The sequence below is a fragment of the Blennius ocellaris genome (assembly GCF_963422515.1).
Source record: "Blennius ocellaris genome assembly, chromosome: 11".
Lineage (NCBI taxonomy): Eukaryota > Metazoa > Chordata > Actinopteri > Blenniiformes > Blenniidae > Blennius > Blennius ocellaris.
The window spans coordinates 22,309,561-22,326,748 of NC_137660.1; the positions used below are offsets into that span (position 1 = coordinate 22,309,561).

A 17,188-nucleotide genomic window follows, 5' to 3' on the forward strand; every position below is an offset into this window, starting at 1 on the left:
AACAGCATCAGAAAATAGAGAAATGACTCCCCCTTCTGGATGTTCATGATATAGTGTGCTTTAAAAAAAAACTACACATTTTTAAAAAGAAATTGCCTTACTTGTCAGTTTATGGATGCTCTTCACTCTGAGAAAGAGGAAAATTAATTATTAATGTCAGAGCTTCTAACTCACAATTTTTGAAGGCGAAATTTTCAATAAAGTATAGTTTCAATAACTTTTTTTGGAGCGCAATGTTGATATGCTGTGATTTGATCTGAGCTCACATTTATAACAAAATCAAGAGAATCCAGAATGGCTGTGTTGAATCAATAGTTTTTCAAAAAAAACTAACACACTTACCATTTCACATTTCTTGATTTGAGGATTAGAGGGTGGGAGCCAGACTACAAACATCAGTCTTGAATGACTGCAGATGGGTGTGGGTGCGATTAAGAGATCAGTTACTTGTCTCTTCTGCCTGGATTTCACTCGCTTGTCAGTCCCTCCCACCATCACAACGCTTACCAAACACTCTTTTCACACACTTAGTGATCTCAGACTCACATCCACAAAGTTTTAAACCAAACCTATGTACTGCTCATCATTCTTAACATGTTCAGGTTTTGGGGAAATGACTATGAAAGCAGCCAATATGTAGAGCAGAACACAGTAAGGAGCAATAAGGAGACCATAGAAAACTATTATTTCTCAAATCAAAACACCTTCAAATCCATGAATTTGGTCAGATTGAAGACATTGGGTTATCTACAAAGAGAGAAAATCTTACTGAACATGTTAATGGAAAGAGAAAGTGGCTACGATCTGAGAGGAGGATGACAAAGTGCCCGTCAGTCTGCCGAGTGGATTTATGGAAGAGGAAATGAGACAAAGTAGAAACTTCAATCAGTGTAAAGAGATTTATAAATCGTATTTATGAAAGAAGGATTTAGAAGAGGAAGTTGGTTAACCGGCGGGTATTTGTGAGATGCTAATACAACTCCGGGAAATCATGGATTTCTATTCTACTTAACTCTGAGGTATATCTACTTGCATATGTGTGTGTCCACAATGTACATAAAGCAATGTATAATTGTATCAGAATACTGTATATAGTGTTATACAGTGGATAGTTGTGGTATTATTTTTCTCAACCGCTAAAAAGGAGTAGGAATAAAGAGTGTAGACTTTTTCCTGCACATTTTCTCTCCTTTTATTGTTTACAAAATACCAACATAAATACATAAAGGTGGGCTGTGTGATATTGCCAAGTGTGGGTGGAACAGAGGGGCAGGCCGAGAAGTCAATGGCAAATTAAACAAAAGCTCCACCCCTCTGTCACACGCAGTCAACTGCTCCGATCAAAACAAAGAAAAAGTCACCTTTACATCCTGCAGACAGCCAAAGAGTCGAGACGTGTTGTACAATGGCGTAAAAATCACATTAAATAAAAAGGAAACAAAAATGATAAAATACTGCGATATAGAGCAGCTAAATCTCGATATGTGGAGAAGATGGTGAAGGAGGAAGATAAACAACGACGGCACAGAGGATGTGACGAGTCAGGTAAAGTCATTTAAGAGTGGAGCCCTTAAATAAAACTAAAGAAAAGATGGGGCAGGTGTCTCAGACCGGTTGAGGCTGATCCATCCGGACAGCTCAGGGAAATTCCTCTTCAACCTGCACTCTATCACTCTTTTAATCAACTCCAGAAAAACTCAGTTTAGAAAAAAAAAAAAAAAAAAACTCAACAAGGACGATGGTGACTTGCAAGCCTCTCCCTGTCCTCATATCTACAGTTACACAAACACCATCGTCCTTACACACACACATGCAATCAGTTCACACAGCGCCTTTTTAGTGTGTCCAAAATCAACTTGGCTACACTCTCATCTCTTTTTTCATATTCAAAGTCTTTATCTGTATCTTTACCAAGGCCTTCTTTTTCCTTGATGCAAACTACAATCATCCATTTATTAGCAAAGCAGTCTCCTTACATCTTTTCTTGTTGTTTATTACAGTGAAAACGCTTCGGGCTGCAAGGCAGGGAGGGAGAAAGAAGCCATGAAGAGGACCATGAGGGGAATGTGACGAGACACACAGCAGCGATGCGCTCATTGGGGATCGTCTCGACTTCATTAAAAGAAAAAAAAAGAATAGAAAAAATGCTAATAAAAGCCCTCTGTTTAACAACCCGGGAACTCTTGTTCTCTATATATACGGTGGAGCCTCGCCACCTTTCTGTGTAACAATCTCTGTAACTACCTGACGTGTTTATATACATGAATGCAAACGCAGCCGGGGGAGACCACAACACTGAAAACGACAGTGGGCGGGGTTTAACCAGAGAGCAACGACATGGAAGCGACACACTGAGAGACTCTACCGGCCTGAGCTGTGTTCGGATCGCGACCTAAACTCCGCTCTTCTGATCGACTCCGCGGTCAAATGCTACGACACAAACAGCCTCGCTGCTGTAACAAGACAACCTGAACTACTCCGAGCTGACAAAAGGCCAAATTTTGACTGTGTTCTGTTTAACTTGTACAGTTAAGACTAAAAGGTGTGTGGCAGGAGACATTAGCAGGGCGGAGGCTAAAAACTACAATTGTCCGATCGCTGTGGGGGCCAGATGGAGGAAGAGCGGGGGGGGGGGGGGGGGGGGGGGGGGGGGGGGGGGTGGCGGGCCCGTTCACTGGGCGGCCGAGCCGAAGGTCTCCTGGGAGGCGTACACCATGTAGAGGAACCCGTCCTGGTCGCGCTCCCGCTCATACACCTCAGAGATGGCGGCAGACACGGACACCATGCTGTGGCCGTTGACCAGAAGGAAGAAGGCCTGGTTGGAGTTGAGCTGGAGGCGCCTCCTTGTGAGGGAAGAGGAGACGTGCATAGGGGTCAGTGAATATGACTATGTTAAAAAAAACAAAGTCATAGTGCACATTCTGATGGATATTTTGTGTATGAAAATCCGGTGGAAGAAGAAAAAAAAGAAATGAAACGGCCATGTAGAATAGTCATCTTTGAGCCCCTTAAAGAGACAGGCACACAGAATAACAATGGGTTAATGTGAAGTGATATAACAGAATTAGCTGGCTGTTAAGCATTAAAGCTGAGTTGGATTACATTACTGATCTGACTCCAGTGGGAACTGAAATAAGACTCTACAAGCAGAGTGGATGATATGAAAAAGAAAGGAGAAGGCGATTATGTGAGGGGAAAAAATTTTTTGGGGGGCACACTACCTGATGATCTTGATGAGTTCGCTCATGTTGACGTGGTCGGGCACCAGGAACTTGGTCTTATCCAGGATGGGGAGCTGTTTTTCTCCTTTATATCTCTCAATGATCACCTGCAGGACACAGACACTGCGACGTTAGTCACAATCTTTGGTTTCATCGCTCCACTGATGCTGCGTTTCTGAACCCGGCGTTCTGACAGGTGAAACCAGAGTCCATGATCAATAGCGAGGTGACGAAAAAAAAAAAAAGGCAATGTCAGTTGCACATATCAGATGATTGTCCTTGTGGCATGACTCTGAATTCAACTGAATATTTCATAAATGCAATGGAGACTATTTAAAATGATGGAATAAGCACCTGTGGTTTTTTTTTTTATGAGTGAATGCATTTTTTTTTATGTGGAAACTGTTTCTCGCAGCTTCAAACTCATCATAAAGTTGAGCAAATGCAAATAAAAAAACAGGATCACTGACCTATATAACTAACATGACTACTTTAGAAATAATTGTATAGTTCATTATCAAATAAATATCGAGATGAATAATTAATTGACACTATGGCTCTCTAAGAGACTCATACTCATATTGATTCATTCAATAACTGTTCAGACAATAAACCACGCACTTATGATCCACAGCTGCTTTTAACTTCAGCTGCAAATCGATCACAAGCCATCAACGTCCGTCAGCGTGCGCTCGCCCTTCATGTTCGCTTGCTTGTTTTAACCACATTCGGCAGACGTCAGTGAACGACGATGGCCGAACAAAGACAGTGAAGATGCTGAGGGTAACAGCAACAGTCACGGGTCCAGAGGAGCAAGTGTGGGCAGCCTTTGTCCTCGTGCGGAACACAACAGAACAAAGGAGGAAAAGCTGCAGCTCAACGCAAACAACCAGAAAATAACACATAAATCAACCATTTCATCTATAATCGTGGTATTTAAGCTGCATGATTTCTGACTTCTATGTCAAAACCGCAACTGAAACCATAGTGTAGCATAATCTTTTATTGTAGGAAATGACTTGATAGTTTTTATTAGGATATAAAATGTTCCTATCAGAAAATCACAGTGTAAAGGAGGAACGCTTCCTTTGCTGCCTTCTCCACCAACTAGAGGTTCTCCTAAAGAGGCTCTTTGTTTCAAACACTGGCGGTCACTGATGAGCCTCATTTCTTTGAGTCAGCTGCTCCAGTTAATGCAACCCTCTTTAAGGCCTCTACGGCCGTTTGAGGGCTGCTCTTGACCACTGATGCTGAACGTCACAGGCCCCATCCTGAAGACTGCAGAAGAGCTGTTTTCATAAGTGAGTGACAACAATCAACAGATTTAAGATGAAAAATTATTGTTGACTGTTAAGGAGAGTAAACATCTAAACAAAGAAGAAAGAAAAAAAAAAACAAGCAGTTGGCTGAGCAGAACTTGCATAGATTTTCACGAAAGGACACCAAAAACCAACAGTAATTTAATGACCAGCTATCATTATTACAGTATAACCCATCCATCCATCCATCCATCCATCCATCCATCCATCGTCCACCGCGTATCCGGAAAAAAACTGTCACTGTACCACACATTAAATTTCTTGTCCCATTTGAGACAAAATCAGGAATTTTAACACTTTTTTAATAATCCACAGTGAGTACAGGGACACGTCGTTTGATTACATTCGGATGAGTTGATATTTTTCAGGATTTGTTGACATCGCCCTCCTTTTCTAAACAACAGTGCTTCTGTAAGTGTTGAGAAAAGGCTCCGTGAAGCAGAGCTACTGTACATCCGCCTTCGGTCTGTCTGGATGGAGTTACATTACAGTGACATGGAGCATCTGCCTCTGGCCTCAACACTTACGCAGCAGTTTAAAGCCCCCCGGGGGGGGGGCAGGAAACACACACACACACACACACACACACACACACACACTGCAGATGAGATGAAGCCTCATGCGGCGTGGCAGCTGGCGAGCCGTGCCGATACACTACCTCCAAATGATAAAACCGAGCAGGTGAAACATGAGGTGTGCCTTTGTTTTCTCAGTAGTTGCTAGGCAACGGTAAGCCAGTTGCTTATTAGCAAAGGGCAAACCCACAGAAAAGAAGCATATGAAGTAAAACTATTAGGACTGCAAACAAAGAAGTGTTGGGAAGCAAAACGTTTTTGTTCTTTTTAACTTGTTTGAAATTGCGCACATCTCCGTTATGCAATCAATACAAATATAATAGAATATCTCTAATTTGATATTTCCATAGTGCTATAATGACATGTTGAGGAAATGCTCCAATCTTCTAAACAACAATTGGCTTTAATATTCACGTTGTTTTCATATCACCTAAAAAGACATCCCCCCATTTTCTTTTTCAAAAGATATTTAAAAAAATACACCAAACTATGTCAGATGAAGAAGCAACAATGAGAATGTTTATTTAAAATTCTATTTCTATTTCTTTCCCCTATTTTTCATTTCCAACCCACCTGAATGCAACTGAACTAGACAGAGGCAAAATGAAAGAAGCAGCACATCACAGCCAATCACACTCTATAAATGTGACTCAGTACCACCAGGAAGCATGCGGTATTTATTTTCTGCTGCAGGAAGTCGTCTGGTGCTCCAGCACGCCATTTTGCACTTTGTACTCTGACACACTCAGTCAGAAGTTACTTTCAATCGTGTACTTTTGACTCACCGGTATCTTGTTGGGGTGCTGCTCTCGGATCAATCGGACATCTTCTACCCGTTGCTCTGCGGGGAAGAAACGAAAGAGAGAGGCAAGAAGCAGGTGTTTAGACACAAGTTAGATAAAAGAGGTAAAACAGACACTGCTCACTTGAGTAGAACGACAGATGAATTTTGGAAACTCAAAACAATTCAGGGACAATCGACAACATCAATCTTCTGAAAAAGGTGGACTGTGTGAATCTACTTCCCAGCGAGCCAGATCCATCTTGTATTACCAAACTTGACAGAGGAACAAAAACTCACAGATGCACTAAATTCACATATTGTAGATGTCGCCACTCCTTCATAATACCAAAAGGCAGACATTCTGATTATCAAACGATTCATCTTTTTATGTTGAAGGTTGAGATTTTGGACAAAACGGATGAGAACGTGATCCAGAGATGAACCGGTTTCTCCTGCTCGTTCATTCAGTGACGAGTCAAGTCGGATCAACTGTTGATACAGAAAGTGAAACTACAGAAAACTTTATGAGCTGTGTTATCTTAATTCTAAAAGTTCGATACAAAATTTTATGCGCTGGAAAGTTTGATGATAAAGGTTGATCCCTGAATTAGAGCAACGATTCACAACATTTTATTGAACTGGAAGCCCTGAGACTGCCTTATAGGAAAATCCTCTCTTCAATATCTGATCTGAGAAAAACAAAACATTACACCGCCACCAGCATACAGACGCAGGAGCTACAGGCAGTTTTTTTAAAATCTTCTCCAAAGAGATTTTTTTAATGTTAATTTTAAGAGTGCGAATATAAATCGATGCTCTTGATTTAACCCTTGGATCTGCAGGACCAACATGAAGGAGTCCAGGAGAAGATTCTGCACCTTTGAAGGTTTTAGTGAGCAGTAGCAGTCAGTTTTGTTGGTTAAACACTTTCATTATGAAGTCAGAAATATAGAAAAACGGAATCAAACATTGGCTTGACATGGCTGTAGAGAGGACAAACGAGGAGAAACAAACAAAAAAACCCTCTTAAAACTCCATGAAATAATTGTAAGAGCTTAAAAGTGTTCAATACAGCCCAATAACTGAAACTGATGTCAATGTTATTTGATTCCGTTTTTGTGGTCGACAAAATAGAAGGAGCCTCTGTTCCAAATCAATCGTCTTGGTAGTGTATTTGGTTATCACACTGTGTGTTTGTTCACCTGGCATGTGGCTCAACAGGTTTGGAAGATGTGAACATTTGACCACAAACACGAGATGAATACAGTCTTCATTTCTATAGGACCGTCACAAAAACATCAAGGAACAATTTCACTAATTGCTTCGTAGAGTAAAAACCCAATGGGCTTTCCAAAATCCACTCGTGATGTCTAAACTTTGTTCCAATGGAGATTAGCCGATTGTCCAGTAAAAATTGTAATACGCTCCTTTTCAAATCAAACGCGTTCTCAGATACAAACCATTGTTGTCAACATCAGGCCTGGACTGTTACAACCACTAAAACTAGCAGACACTTGTCTTTTCATGCTACTATTATTATATATTTAGTTATTTAGGGTATACGATGGAGGGCTGCAGTGCTTTGTTTTAATTTGTTTCAATGTTCAAAATGACACTATTTACAAAATCGGAAAACCTGACAAACTTTAGGAATTGAAAAAGGTATAAAACTTACACAGACTGAAACTTTGAGCTTGTTTTCATTAGTTTAGACTAAATTTAAGATTTTCTTGACAACTTTTGAGGTCTGAAGCCTCAATTAACCATATAAGCATATTTGAATCGGTGTACCCTTTTGTGGATTTGTGGCATAAACTAGTATTTGTAATTTAATTGGGGGACTTGTTCTTAATGGCCAGGCAAACTGTGATGTCCCGATTCGACCATATTGTATAATTAATCTGTGGAAATCAAAACAGAAAATAAGACTTTTAATGTCTCATTTAGAGAAAGGCACAGTTGAACTAATACATCACTTTGAGCTTTATTTTATTTTATATTCTTTAGATTGAAAGTTACAATAAGCTCAACACTAATTGATTGTAACTTGACAGTTTAGGTTCATTGTCCCCACATTTCTGATATATTACAGGTCAAACGACTATGAAATTATCCAATATAAAGATCTGCAGCAAAGATAAATATAGCTTTTCCCTTCAATGTGATAACACAAACAGGTCCTTCTCACCTTCAACTATAAGGAAAGTGGGCCAAAATACATGAAGACAGGTTAAACCTTTGGCACTTTGAACTGACAGCATCTGACAAAACTGGTTCAGTCTTGAATTGAATGATAACGAGTAGTCTGTGAAGATTCTCATCAGTCGCCCCGATAGGTGAAGTTTGAACAAAAGCTGAGCAAGTCCATCATAAATTAGACGGCTGTTTAATTCGAGGCTGGCGATCACTTGTTTGTGTCTGCTGTCAGGGTCAACTGAAGAGATTTGATCCCTGGTATTCAATCTTGTGACCTGCCAATAAAAAATGTTTGCTCAGATGAGAAATCACATGTGAATTCCATGATTTTATTCTGCGAAAAGGGAAGGTGTGTGTGTGTGTGGTTATGATGATTGAGTGACAAAAAGCCCATGAGTCATCCGTTTTGAATCAACCTAAAAAAAATAGATCACAAAATGGGAAGCAGTTGAACTGAATAACCTCTGGGTTTTTTTTTGGTTTTTTCTGTTCTGTCATGAAATGGGAATCATTCTGGAAGATTCCTTCTGGTTTCCTGACTCATTGCATGACAAACTGCATGTGCAAGTGAGCTCTGCTTTGTATTTTCCACCAAAAACTTGAGTGAGTCAGTCAAGCCAAGTCCCAATGCAGTAAAATTCATGTGTGCCAAGACAATAAAGTACATACATGACACACAGAAAAAAAAAAAAACCCACATCAAATCTACCAGTTGATGAACACAATCCTTTAAAAAAAACAAAACTATACAAACTGTCTCGAGTACACTGTGCATGCTGTACATTCACACAAGAAGCTGAACTAGCTTTGCAGTCAATGCTTCTGTGTTAATGGACAAAAAAGCCCCAACATATATTATGTATGGCAATCTAATGTTCACAATCTTAAAAAAAAAAAAAAAAAAAACATACACACATGTGATACAGTGTCTTCCTGTGCAGACAGGCCCTCACGTGTTCTGGTTGTGTAAATGTGGACCAATAACGTGACGCTGGAGTCAGTTACTTTTAGTCATACTGGGAAATACATTTCCAGGGTCTAAGAGGGGGGGTGTTCATCCCTCTATGAACCGTGCAGTTTGAGTCCCTTGTGAAAACAAACTATGCACAGTGCATTTTTGAATTAATTATCACAGTGACACAATTAATATGATCATTTCTGAACAAGACCATATGGCAGCTTCATTTGTTTAGATTATTTACATTATTTTTCAAGCTACGTTGAGGGCAGAGAGAATGACCTGTTGTCTGTGGAAATTTGTAAGATGAAAACAACCAAGGACATCATCCAAATGAGTTTATGTGACTTTAATGCCACAACACCAAACGTTTTATACCGTCTTGTTTAAAAACATGAAGTGACAATCAAAATGTGAAACTAAACCAACGAAGGGATTTCTCTTTAGTGTTCTGGGTTTGGGAAAGCATCGTGAAAACCAAGCCTCATAAAGGATGTGACTTGCATAATAACAAAAGAAATAAAAAAGAAAATGGGAAAATAAATTTCCAAGATTATCATGCTTCTGTTAAGGATGCCATTTGGGTTTGATCCCTTCATAAAGCCAAACTACAAACAGTACATTTCCCCAAAGACTAACAGCGTTAACTCCAGATGTTAAACAACAACTACATGTGTTTAAACATCTCCACTCTACTCCAATCTCAACAAAATAAAATTTTACACTTGATCCTAAATAAAAAGCTCTCATCTAATTGGAAGTAAACCTGATTTGGTAAAGTTTTCCTAATATTAAACATGCACATGCTGAGAAGGTTTGAGCTAAAATTGTGTAGTTTCTGCTGATTAAAGTATTTGTGAATCAGACTTCATGACCATTCCATGTGCGTACAGTGTTGTGTGTCTATACATCCATGTTACATTAACCCCATGGAGAGAATGACTTGTATTCTACGAAGATTTGCATGACAAATCAAGCAATCGTGACTTTAACAAAAGGACACACAACACACTTGATAGTTTTTGTAGGGAATAAAGAGTAAAGAAAAAAAAGAAGTAATTGAAATAAAAACAAAACATTGTCATTCGTTTTGAAAGGGCCTTGCATCGAGGCTGTTCTTTGCAGCAAACAAAGAGAAAGCTAAGAAACGAGAGCAAACTTAACATGTTGAGGTCCTATGTTGTCCCCCCCTCCTCCACACGGTGTCCCATCCCCCAATCCTGCAGCTCTCCTTTTCTGTCTGCCCTGCATTTCGACACCACTTTGTTTTTCTCCCACAGCTCCGACACAAGTAAACACTGAAGACCGAGTCAGGCCTGCATGCAGGAGCCACCGTGAGCCTGTTTTATCCTCTCTTCACAATTCTGTTTACACCGTCTGGCCTTCTTCGAAAGGCCGAAACCAGCACAGGCTCCAGGACGGGTTTTTTTTTTTTTTTTTGGCGTTGGGATAAATCCTCTGACACACATAGAGCTCGGAACTAAACACTAATACTCGCTGCTGGGAGAATGACAAACTGTTCACCCCACATGTACATATTGACGTCGAATCGATGAGAGTGAAAGACTGTCTTTATGTATTAAACCCGAAGGGTACGAGTGTAAGAAATGTTCATAAACAACAAGCAGCGCAGGGACTCACCGAAGGTCCTTCTTTGTTTGAAGGTTTTTTCTGTCGGCATGTTGCGTCAAAGTCAGCCAGCTGGCAGCGAGTGAACACGGAGGTAGAGTCAGTTATCAGGATCAAAAGGTATTAAAAAATAAATAAATAAAAAGTACAAACTGTTTATAAAAGAGTAGCTAGTTAAAGCAGTGCCGTTAACAACAACAGTGACGGAGCAGCAGCAGTTCACTGACGTCGTCGCTTCCTCCCTCTGTTTTTATCTGGACGAGCTCGAGCCAGCAAAACAAACCGGTCAGCTGACCTGCTGACGTCATCACGTCGCCTGGGTACGTAAATAACACGGAGGGGAAAAAAATAAATAATATGTATCTTTTTTTAAGAGACGAAATGACACGGAAAAAAAAACCCAAATAAGTAAAAGGGAACACTAAACAAAAAGGAAAACTTTAACGCAGTATTTCGTTATCACTGCTTTACAAATGGCACGAGTCCACGAGTTTTTCTCAACAGCAGTGCTTCTCGCCTTTACTGCACCATCTTGTCGTCAAAAGTCATAGATCCAACCATACCAGGAGTTTCTAACCTTTATGACCAAACTGGCCATTTTGCTAAGTTTCACCACATTAAGTATGTCAACAGAGAATTATAGTTTATACATTATAGTCTGTTTTATAGTATATGTATTTATGTTTTTACATTTATACTCCTCAAACGAAGATTCCTCACCTGCAAATTGTGATCCTAATAATACAGTGTGCACGTGCATTGGTACATGCAGCCAAAACTTGCAAACTGAACTCAGACAGGCCTCCAAGCCAACCTTGATTTGAAGCAGATATATTCAATTCATGAGACAGCAGTGCTTCTGCAGTAGCACTATTGTCGATTACCAGGTGTGTCGATTACCAGGTGAAACAGGAAGTGATTTGATGTCCAGGTGAGACAGGAAGTGTGTCGATTACCAGGTGAAACACTACCTGAGTCTCACAGCAGCAGGACCTTGCATGTGCAGCAGCAGCAGTGTCCCCTGCAACACACGCAGCCTGCAGTCAGCAACACTCACATCTGGAAACGGCTTACGGATCATTTTCACAATCAATATAATATAACATTCCTGCAGTAAGCACATTATTCAAACCATCATGCAGACTGTATATTCACAGTAATCAGTTTCCTGTACTTTTCCACATACATGAATATTAATAATTCATTAATTAATCAAGTATTTCTGATTCTGAAAACAAAAGTGAGTCACAATGTAAACAGACCGAAGACAAACACGATAAAAACATTTCTGGATGAAGATAATTTTATGTTACATTAAACCTTGGCTGAAGGTTTAACAGTCTCATTTGAAGAGATCAGATTTGACTTTGCTATTTCAACCTGCAGCAATTTTATGAATGTTTATCAGGGAAAAAAATAATCAGTGGACATTATGAACTACAGGAAAATTCACAATCCGCTGCACACTGACATTCTCACCAGGATCTAATTAACCAACGAGCACATTGGTTTTGTTTGGGGAACAGAGATGAAGTAACCAGGGATTACAATCTGGATTATTGTGAGGCTGCAGTGTGAATCACAGCAACACTGCACTGTCCCCAAACAACAGAGAGTATTCAAGCAAATGTGAGAAGACTCATTATGAATTCTGGTGAATCTGTTTGTGCAACAGTAGAGATGTAAATCTAATCTGGTTACGTTTGGATTACAAATCTCAAGTTTTTTCTTTGTATTTCTTCTAAAGATAATGAAACATGACTAAAATGTCCCATCAGTTCCTGTGGTTGACGTGACTTGACAGTTTTATTCAGGTTTCTGAACACAGTTCATGTGTTAGTTTAAGAAACCAGGACACAGTGACCTGCAAGCTGTATTTACAGCCACTGCCTGGAATCAACATAACTGTGTTTATTTTAGCTCAGGCACAGGTTTTCAAAGTGTGTGAGGATGATTTCCTCCATTACAGAGCTGGAACACCATTTATATTTTGTCTCATGTATTACAGTGCGGTATATCAGACTTCTTAAGAGCTGCTGTGATGGAGAAAATCAGCTATGGGGTGGAAAGTTGAGGTCTGCAGATTTCAATGAAACTTTGCACATGTGTTTCGACAAAAATAAGTACTTTTTTTTGTCAAGATTTATTTTGCTTGCCATGGAAACAGGCTACCATGATGTATGCCATATTTTGGCTCTCACACAACTGGGAACACTCTGAACCTTTACCTATCTTCTCGGGAACATATATAGAAGGGTTTTCAAAGTAACAACAAACTATAAATATCATTGGAAAGAACTCTTGTGCTTTCCAAACATACGGTAGGTTACTTTATATCAAATCGATAAACATATATTCACGTACGCACATATACACATAATTTCAACAGCAATAATAATAATAATTAATAATATTCTATATCACAATAATACCTTTTATTAGGTTTATAAAGTACAAACACATTTTATACTGTATATTTATATATATATATATATATATATATATATACATATTACACATTACTGCTGTCCTAGGTAATTGCTGCTCTTCTTTCTCATACTAAAGATATCTGATTTAAATAGCCTTTTAAACTAGCTCATGTTGGTGCTTTGTTTTATTTAATCCTTTAGGCAGTTCCAGAATTTAACCCCTGCTATTGTTATACCCATCCTTTTCAGTGTTGTTCTAGCATATTGCATCTTTATACAATTGTAACCTTTGCAAAAAGTAAACGATCTCAACTATATTACTGTCAAAATCTGTTGTAAAATTTGCAAATACATATTACAGTCTCAACAGTTCAACAACCTGTGAAATGTGAATTTCTCTTGGAGATAATTAAAGTATCTATCTATCTATCTATCTATCTATCTATCTATCTATCTATCTATCTATCTATCTATCTATCTATCTATCTATCTATCTATCTATCTATCTATCTATCTATCTATCTATCTATCTATCTATCTATCTATCTATCTATCTATCTCAACATCTCAAGGACAAAGTAATGGAAATTGATGTTCTTTCACCAGAACTCTTTAAAACAGAAATTAATAATCTGTTAACTAAAGTAAAAAAAACAACTTAATACAACCATGCATTTTTTATACAGGGTATCATTTCTTGTGGTAGCTTTCTTGTCATGACTGACTTACAACTTGTATCTCAGCCTGGCAGTGTGGCTTTTTAATGCCACATAGCTCACATTTTGATTTTGCTAATATGCAAATCATGAAGGAATATGAGACAAGTGTTTTATATTACATTTTCAAATAACAAATTACAAGTAAATGACCTAAGGTGAATTTTATTTTGTAAATAACTCGTCATTGCCGTGAGGAATTTATTTCTTTAGCAGTAGGGACATCTACTGGTCAGAACTGGGTATTGTTTTAGGCTCGAAGCATGTTCATTCTGTTCACATGCTTAATTTATAACAGGAAAAATATGGCCTGTATTTGCTGGAAGCATTCACATGCAGAAGACTTGGCACTGAATGAAATGATTATGCCAATCCATACATTTCTGAACCAAACGCACAGCATATGTGTTTATATTTTTTTATTTTGTGATTAAAACGTTTATGTCTATGGTGTTTTATTTTGTATTCATCTTCCACAATGCTTATCGTGTTCAAGGCGGCAGGGCACTGGAGCTGATCCCAGGGTACTATGGGTGAGGGCAGAACACACTGAACATGCTCTGAACACGCTCAAGTTCTGGCTGTTGGATACACGTCCAGATTACGGCCAGTTTAAAAAGTCTATTTTCGACTAGTTCTGGCTGTCAGATAGACGTCCAGATTGCAGCCAGTTTGAAACGCCTATTTTTGACTAGTTCTGGTAGTTGGATAGATTAGGTGCTGGTTAAAACGTCTATTTTCAAGTAGTTCTGGTTGTCATGTCGACGTCCACATTACGGCCAGTTTAAAACGTCTATTTTCAACTAGTTGTGGCTGTCATGATGACCTCCAGATTACGGCCAGTCTGAAATGTCTTTTTTCGACTAGTTCGGGCTGTCAGATAGACGTCCAGAGTAAGGCCATTTTAAAACGTTCTGGCTCTTAAATAGACGTCAAGATTTTGGCCTGGATGGACGGACGTGTTTCTGGATAATCGGCGGAAACCAGGCGACGACTGACTAGGGCAGAGACGAAGTGCGGCAGGGATTGTCAGCCATGAGGGTGTGCCTTGAAAATGAGCGGTGATTGGATGATAGGCTGGAGGTCAGGCTTCCAGGTTAAATTACTGTTTTAAGCTCCATTTATGGAAACCCACAGTATCCAGCGTAAAGCCAAAGCAGACAGCAGCATAAATTCAAGTTTGCACGGTTTGGGCCCCATTAAAATTCAAAGGGCGTGAACCCGAGTTCAACAGCTGAAGGGACAGCAGAAGATGGCTTTAAGCATAGATGAGAAACAGTTTGCCTTTTGTTTCACTGATTTCCTCATGTGTTCAATGATTAGTGACACAATTAAGTATTCAACTGATACATCATTGCGCATCATGAGAGACATGATCATCACTGGATCTCTCCATTTCCTGTAAAGACTCATGTAAATGTCCTTGTAAAGATATTCCATCTCTGGGTCAATATCTAAACCTTCTTCCTGGACTCTGTCCCAGAGTTGCTCAGTCAGGTGCATGTAGATTTCATTTAAGTTCTCCTGAAAGTAGGGTATCTTGGCATTTCCAAAAGCGAATAACACAAGTGATTCAACCAGTGCTGCAACAATTGCTTTGCCCTGAACTGATTCACATGAAAGCCCAGGTTCTGAACTGGGTACTGAAGGCAGACGCTCGATGATGCGGTTCTCTGGCATGTTCAGAGTAAACATTGTAGAGTCTTTAACTTGAGAATGTGCAGTTTCAACTTCAAGAGCTTCAGCCTCTGAAAAGGTCGATGTATGTATATCTATGTCCGTGCTGCTCGGTGTAATGACAGTTTTTTATCTGACAAGTTGGATTACTTCAATCTGCTGGTTCTCGCTAGTCAGCTCTCCAGATCTGCACTCTTTTGACTCACTGTGACATGATTCACATCAAAGCTTTGATGTATCAAATTCTGCTTCTTTGATGTGTCCACCCCAGCAACCATTGCTAGGGACTCATAACTTTTGCAAACACTGTTGTAGGACAGGTCATCATAATGCAGACTCTTTTGGAAAAAAAATGAGAGAGCAGACAGCAGTCGGAATATAAAATTAACTTTCTTTAATTTATGGTTCTTTAAAGGGTTTTTAAGAAAAGTAATCAACAGATGGAAAATGAACTGGATCTTGGAAGGTGAAAATGATCAACTCTAGGAGGATAACAAGGGCGGCAAACTTCTGGCATTAAGTTTTTTTATTTGTTTATTTAATGGTGGCAATGCATATTGCATACTGAAAAACAGTGTAAATATGCCAGATTATAGCAAAAATGCTAATTTCTATCTGTTGTCCCTGACTAAAACGTCATTAACAACAATCATATCCAAAGTGAAGCCAATAAACATTAATGATGCATTTAGAGATCATAAAGAGTTGTATGATACAAAAAAGAAATGAATTTACAATAATTGGACACCATTTTAGATAGATTATCCATACTTAATATTTCAAATGAACAAAAGGATGACCTGGATCTGGAAATTATCAAAGAAGAAAATTGATATGCTATCAATAACTTAAGATCTAGCATGAAATGTAACGTTTTTGTTCGAATGCTTCAGATAAGTGAACCTTCGTCACCATATGTAAAAAGTATGTAAGAAAGGAATAAAATGGAGAAGCTGCAGGTTTTATCTTCGTCCAGCAGGGGTCGCAGTCTGATCACCTGTTGCTGGTGATTTGCGTGTCGTCATAGAGGTTGTTGATAAAGATGTTTATGCTGCACAGGCCAAAATGAATTGACATTATATACTTTTTTCTCAGTGACGTAAATGTTATATTGCAAAAAGCTAGCGTTGGTTTTCGCTCAGAAAAAGACAGATGTTGCTGTTCTCTTATTGTTGTGTCTCTTTTCTTCTTCTTCCACTTGGAGTGGCTGCTGCCTGTTTGTTTATCCACAAAGGGCCTCCGAGTCCTTTGTATTTTTAGGTCGACCCTGCTGTGCGACCTTCCCTGCGGACTTCCACCTGAAACCCCCTGATAGGCGCACAGTCAGGTGTGTGCGTGCTACAGGGATGAAGGAAAATTAATGTTTGTGCATGTGCATGTGTTGGCACCCGACTGGGTGTGTATGGGCCAGAAATGAAGTCAGTTAGAAATGATCCCCCACCGTCAGGCGGTGCATTTGTCTCAGTGTGGCGTAGGGCCTGAGGACGATCCATCCGCCCTCCCTCCATAGACACACCAAGGTGTGTGCTGAGAGTCTTTCTGCAAGTGTGTGTTGGGCTTTCATGCCTGCGCACATGCCCGTGAGTCGGGGGACACCCTGATCCTTCCATCAAATATTAGCTGTCAATATTTGGACCTCCTTCCTGCTACCCCCGGCTCATTAGGCGGCGGTCTTGTGATTTCA

The 17,188-nt window shown here is 39.5% G+C and overlaps 1 protein-coding gene across 1 annotated transcript; it reads right to left on the reverse strand.

Annotated features, from left to right (window-relative positions):
* Positions 1–918: 918 nt before the first annotated feature.
* On the reverse strand, positions 919–10,914 carry map1lc3b (microtubule-associated protein 1 light chain 3 beta). Its single transcript, XM_080504910.1, has 4 exons — positions 10,695–10,914; positions 5,901–5,956; positions 3,222–3,328; positions 919–2,843 (listed from the first exon to the last, which is right to left on the reverse strand). The coding sequence occupies exons 1-4, from the start codon at positions 10,732–10,734 to the stop codon at positions 2,672–2,674; spliced, it is 375 nt and encodes a 124-aa protein (XP_080361036.1). The 5' UTR covers positions 10,735–10,914; the 3' UTR covers positions 919–2,671.
* Between the last annotated feature and the right edge of the window lie 6,274 nt (positions 10,915–17,188).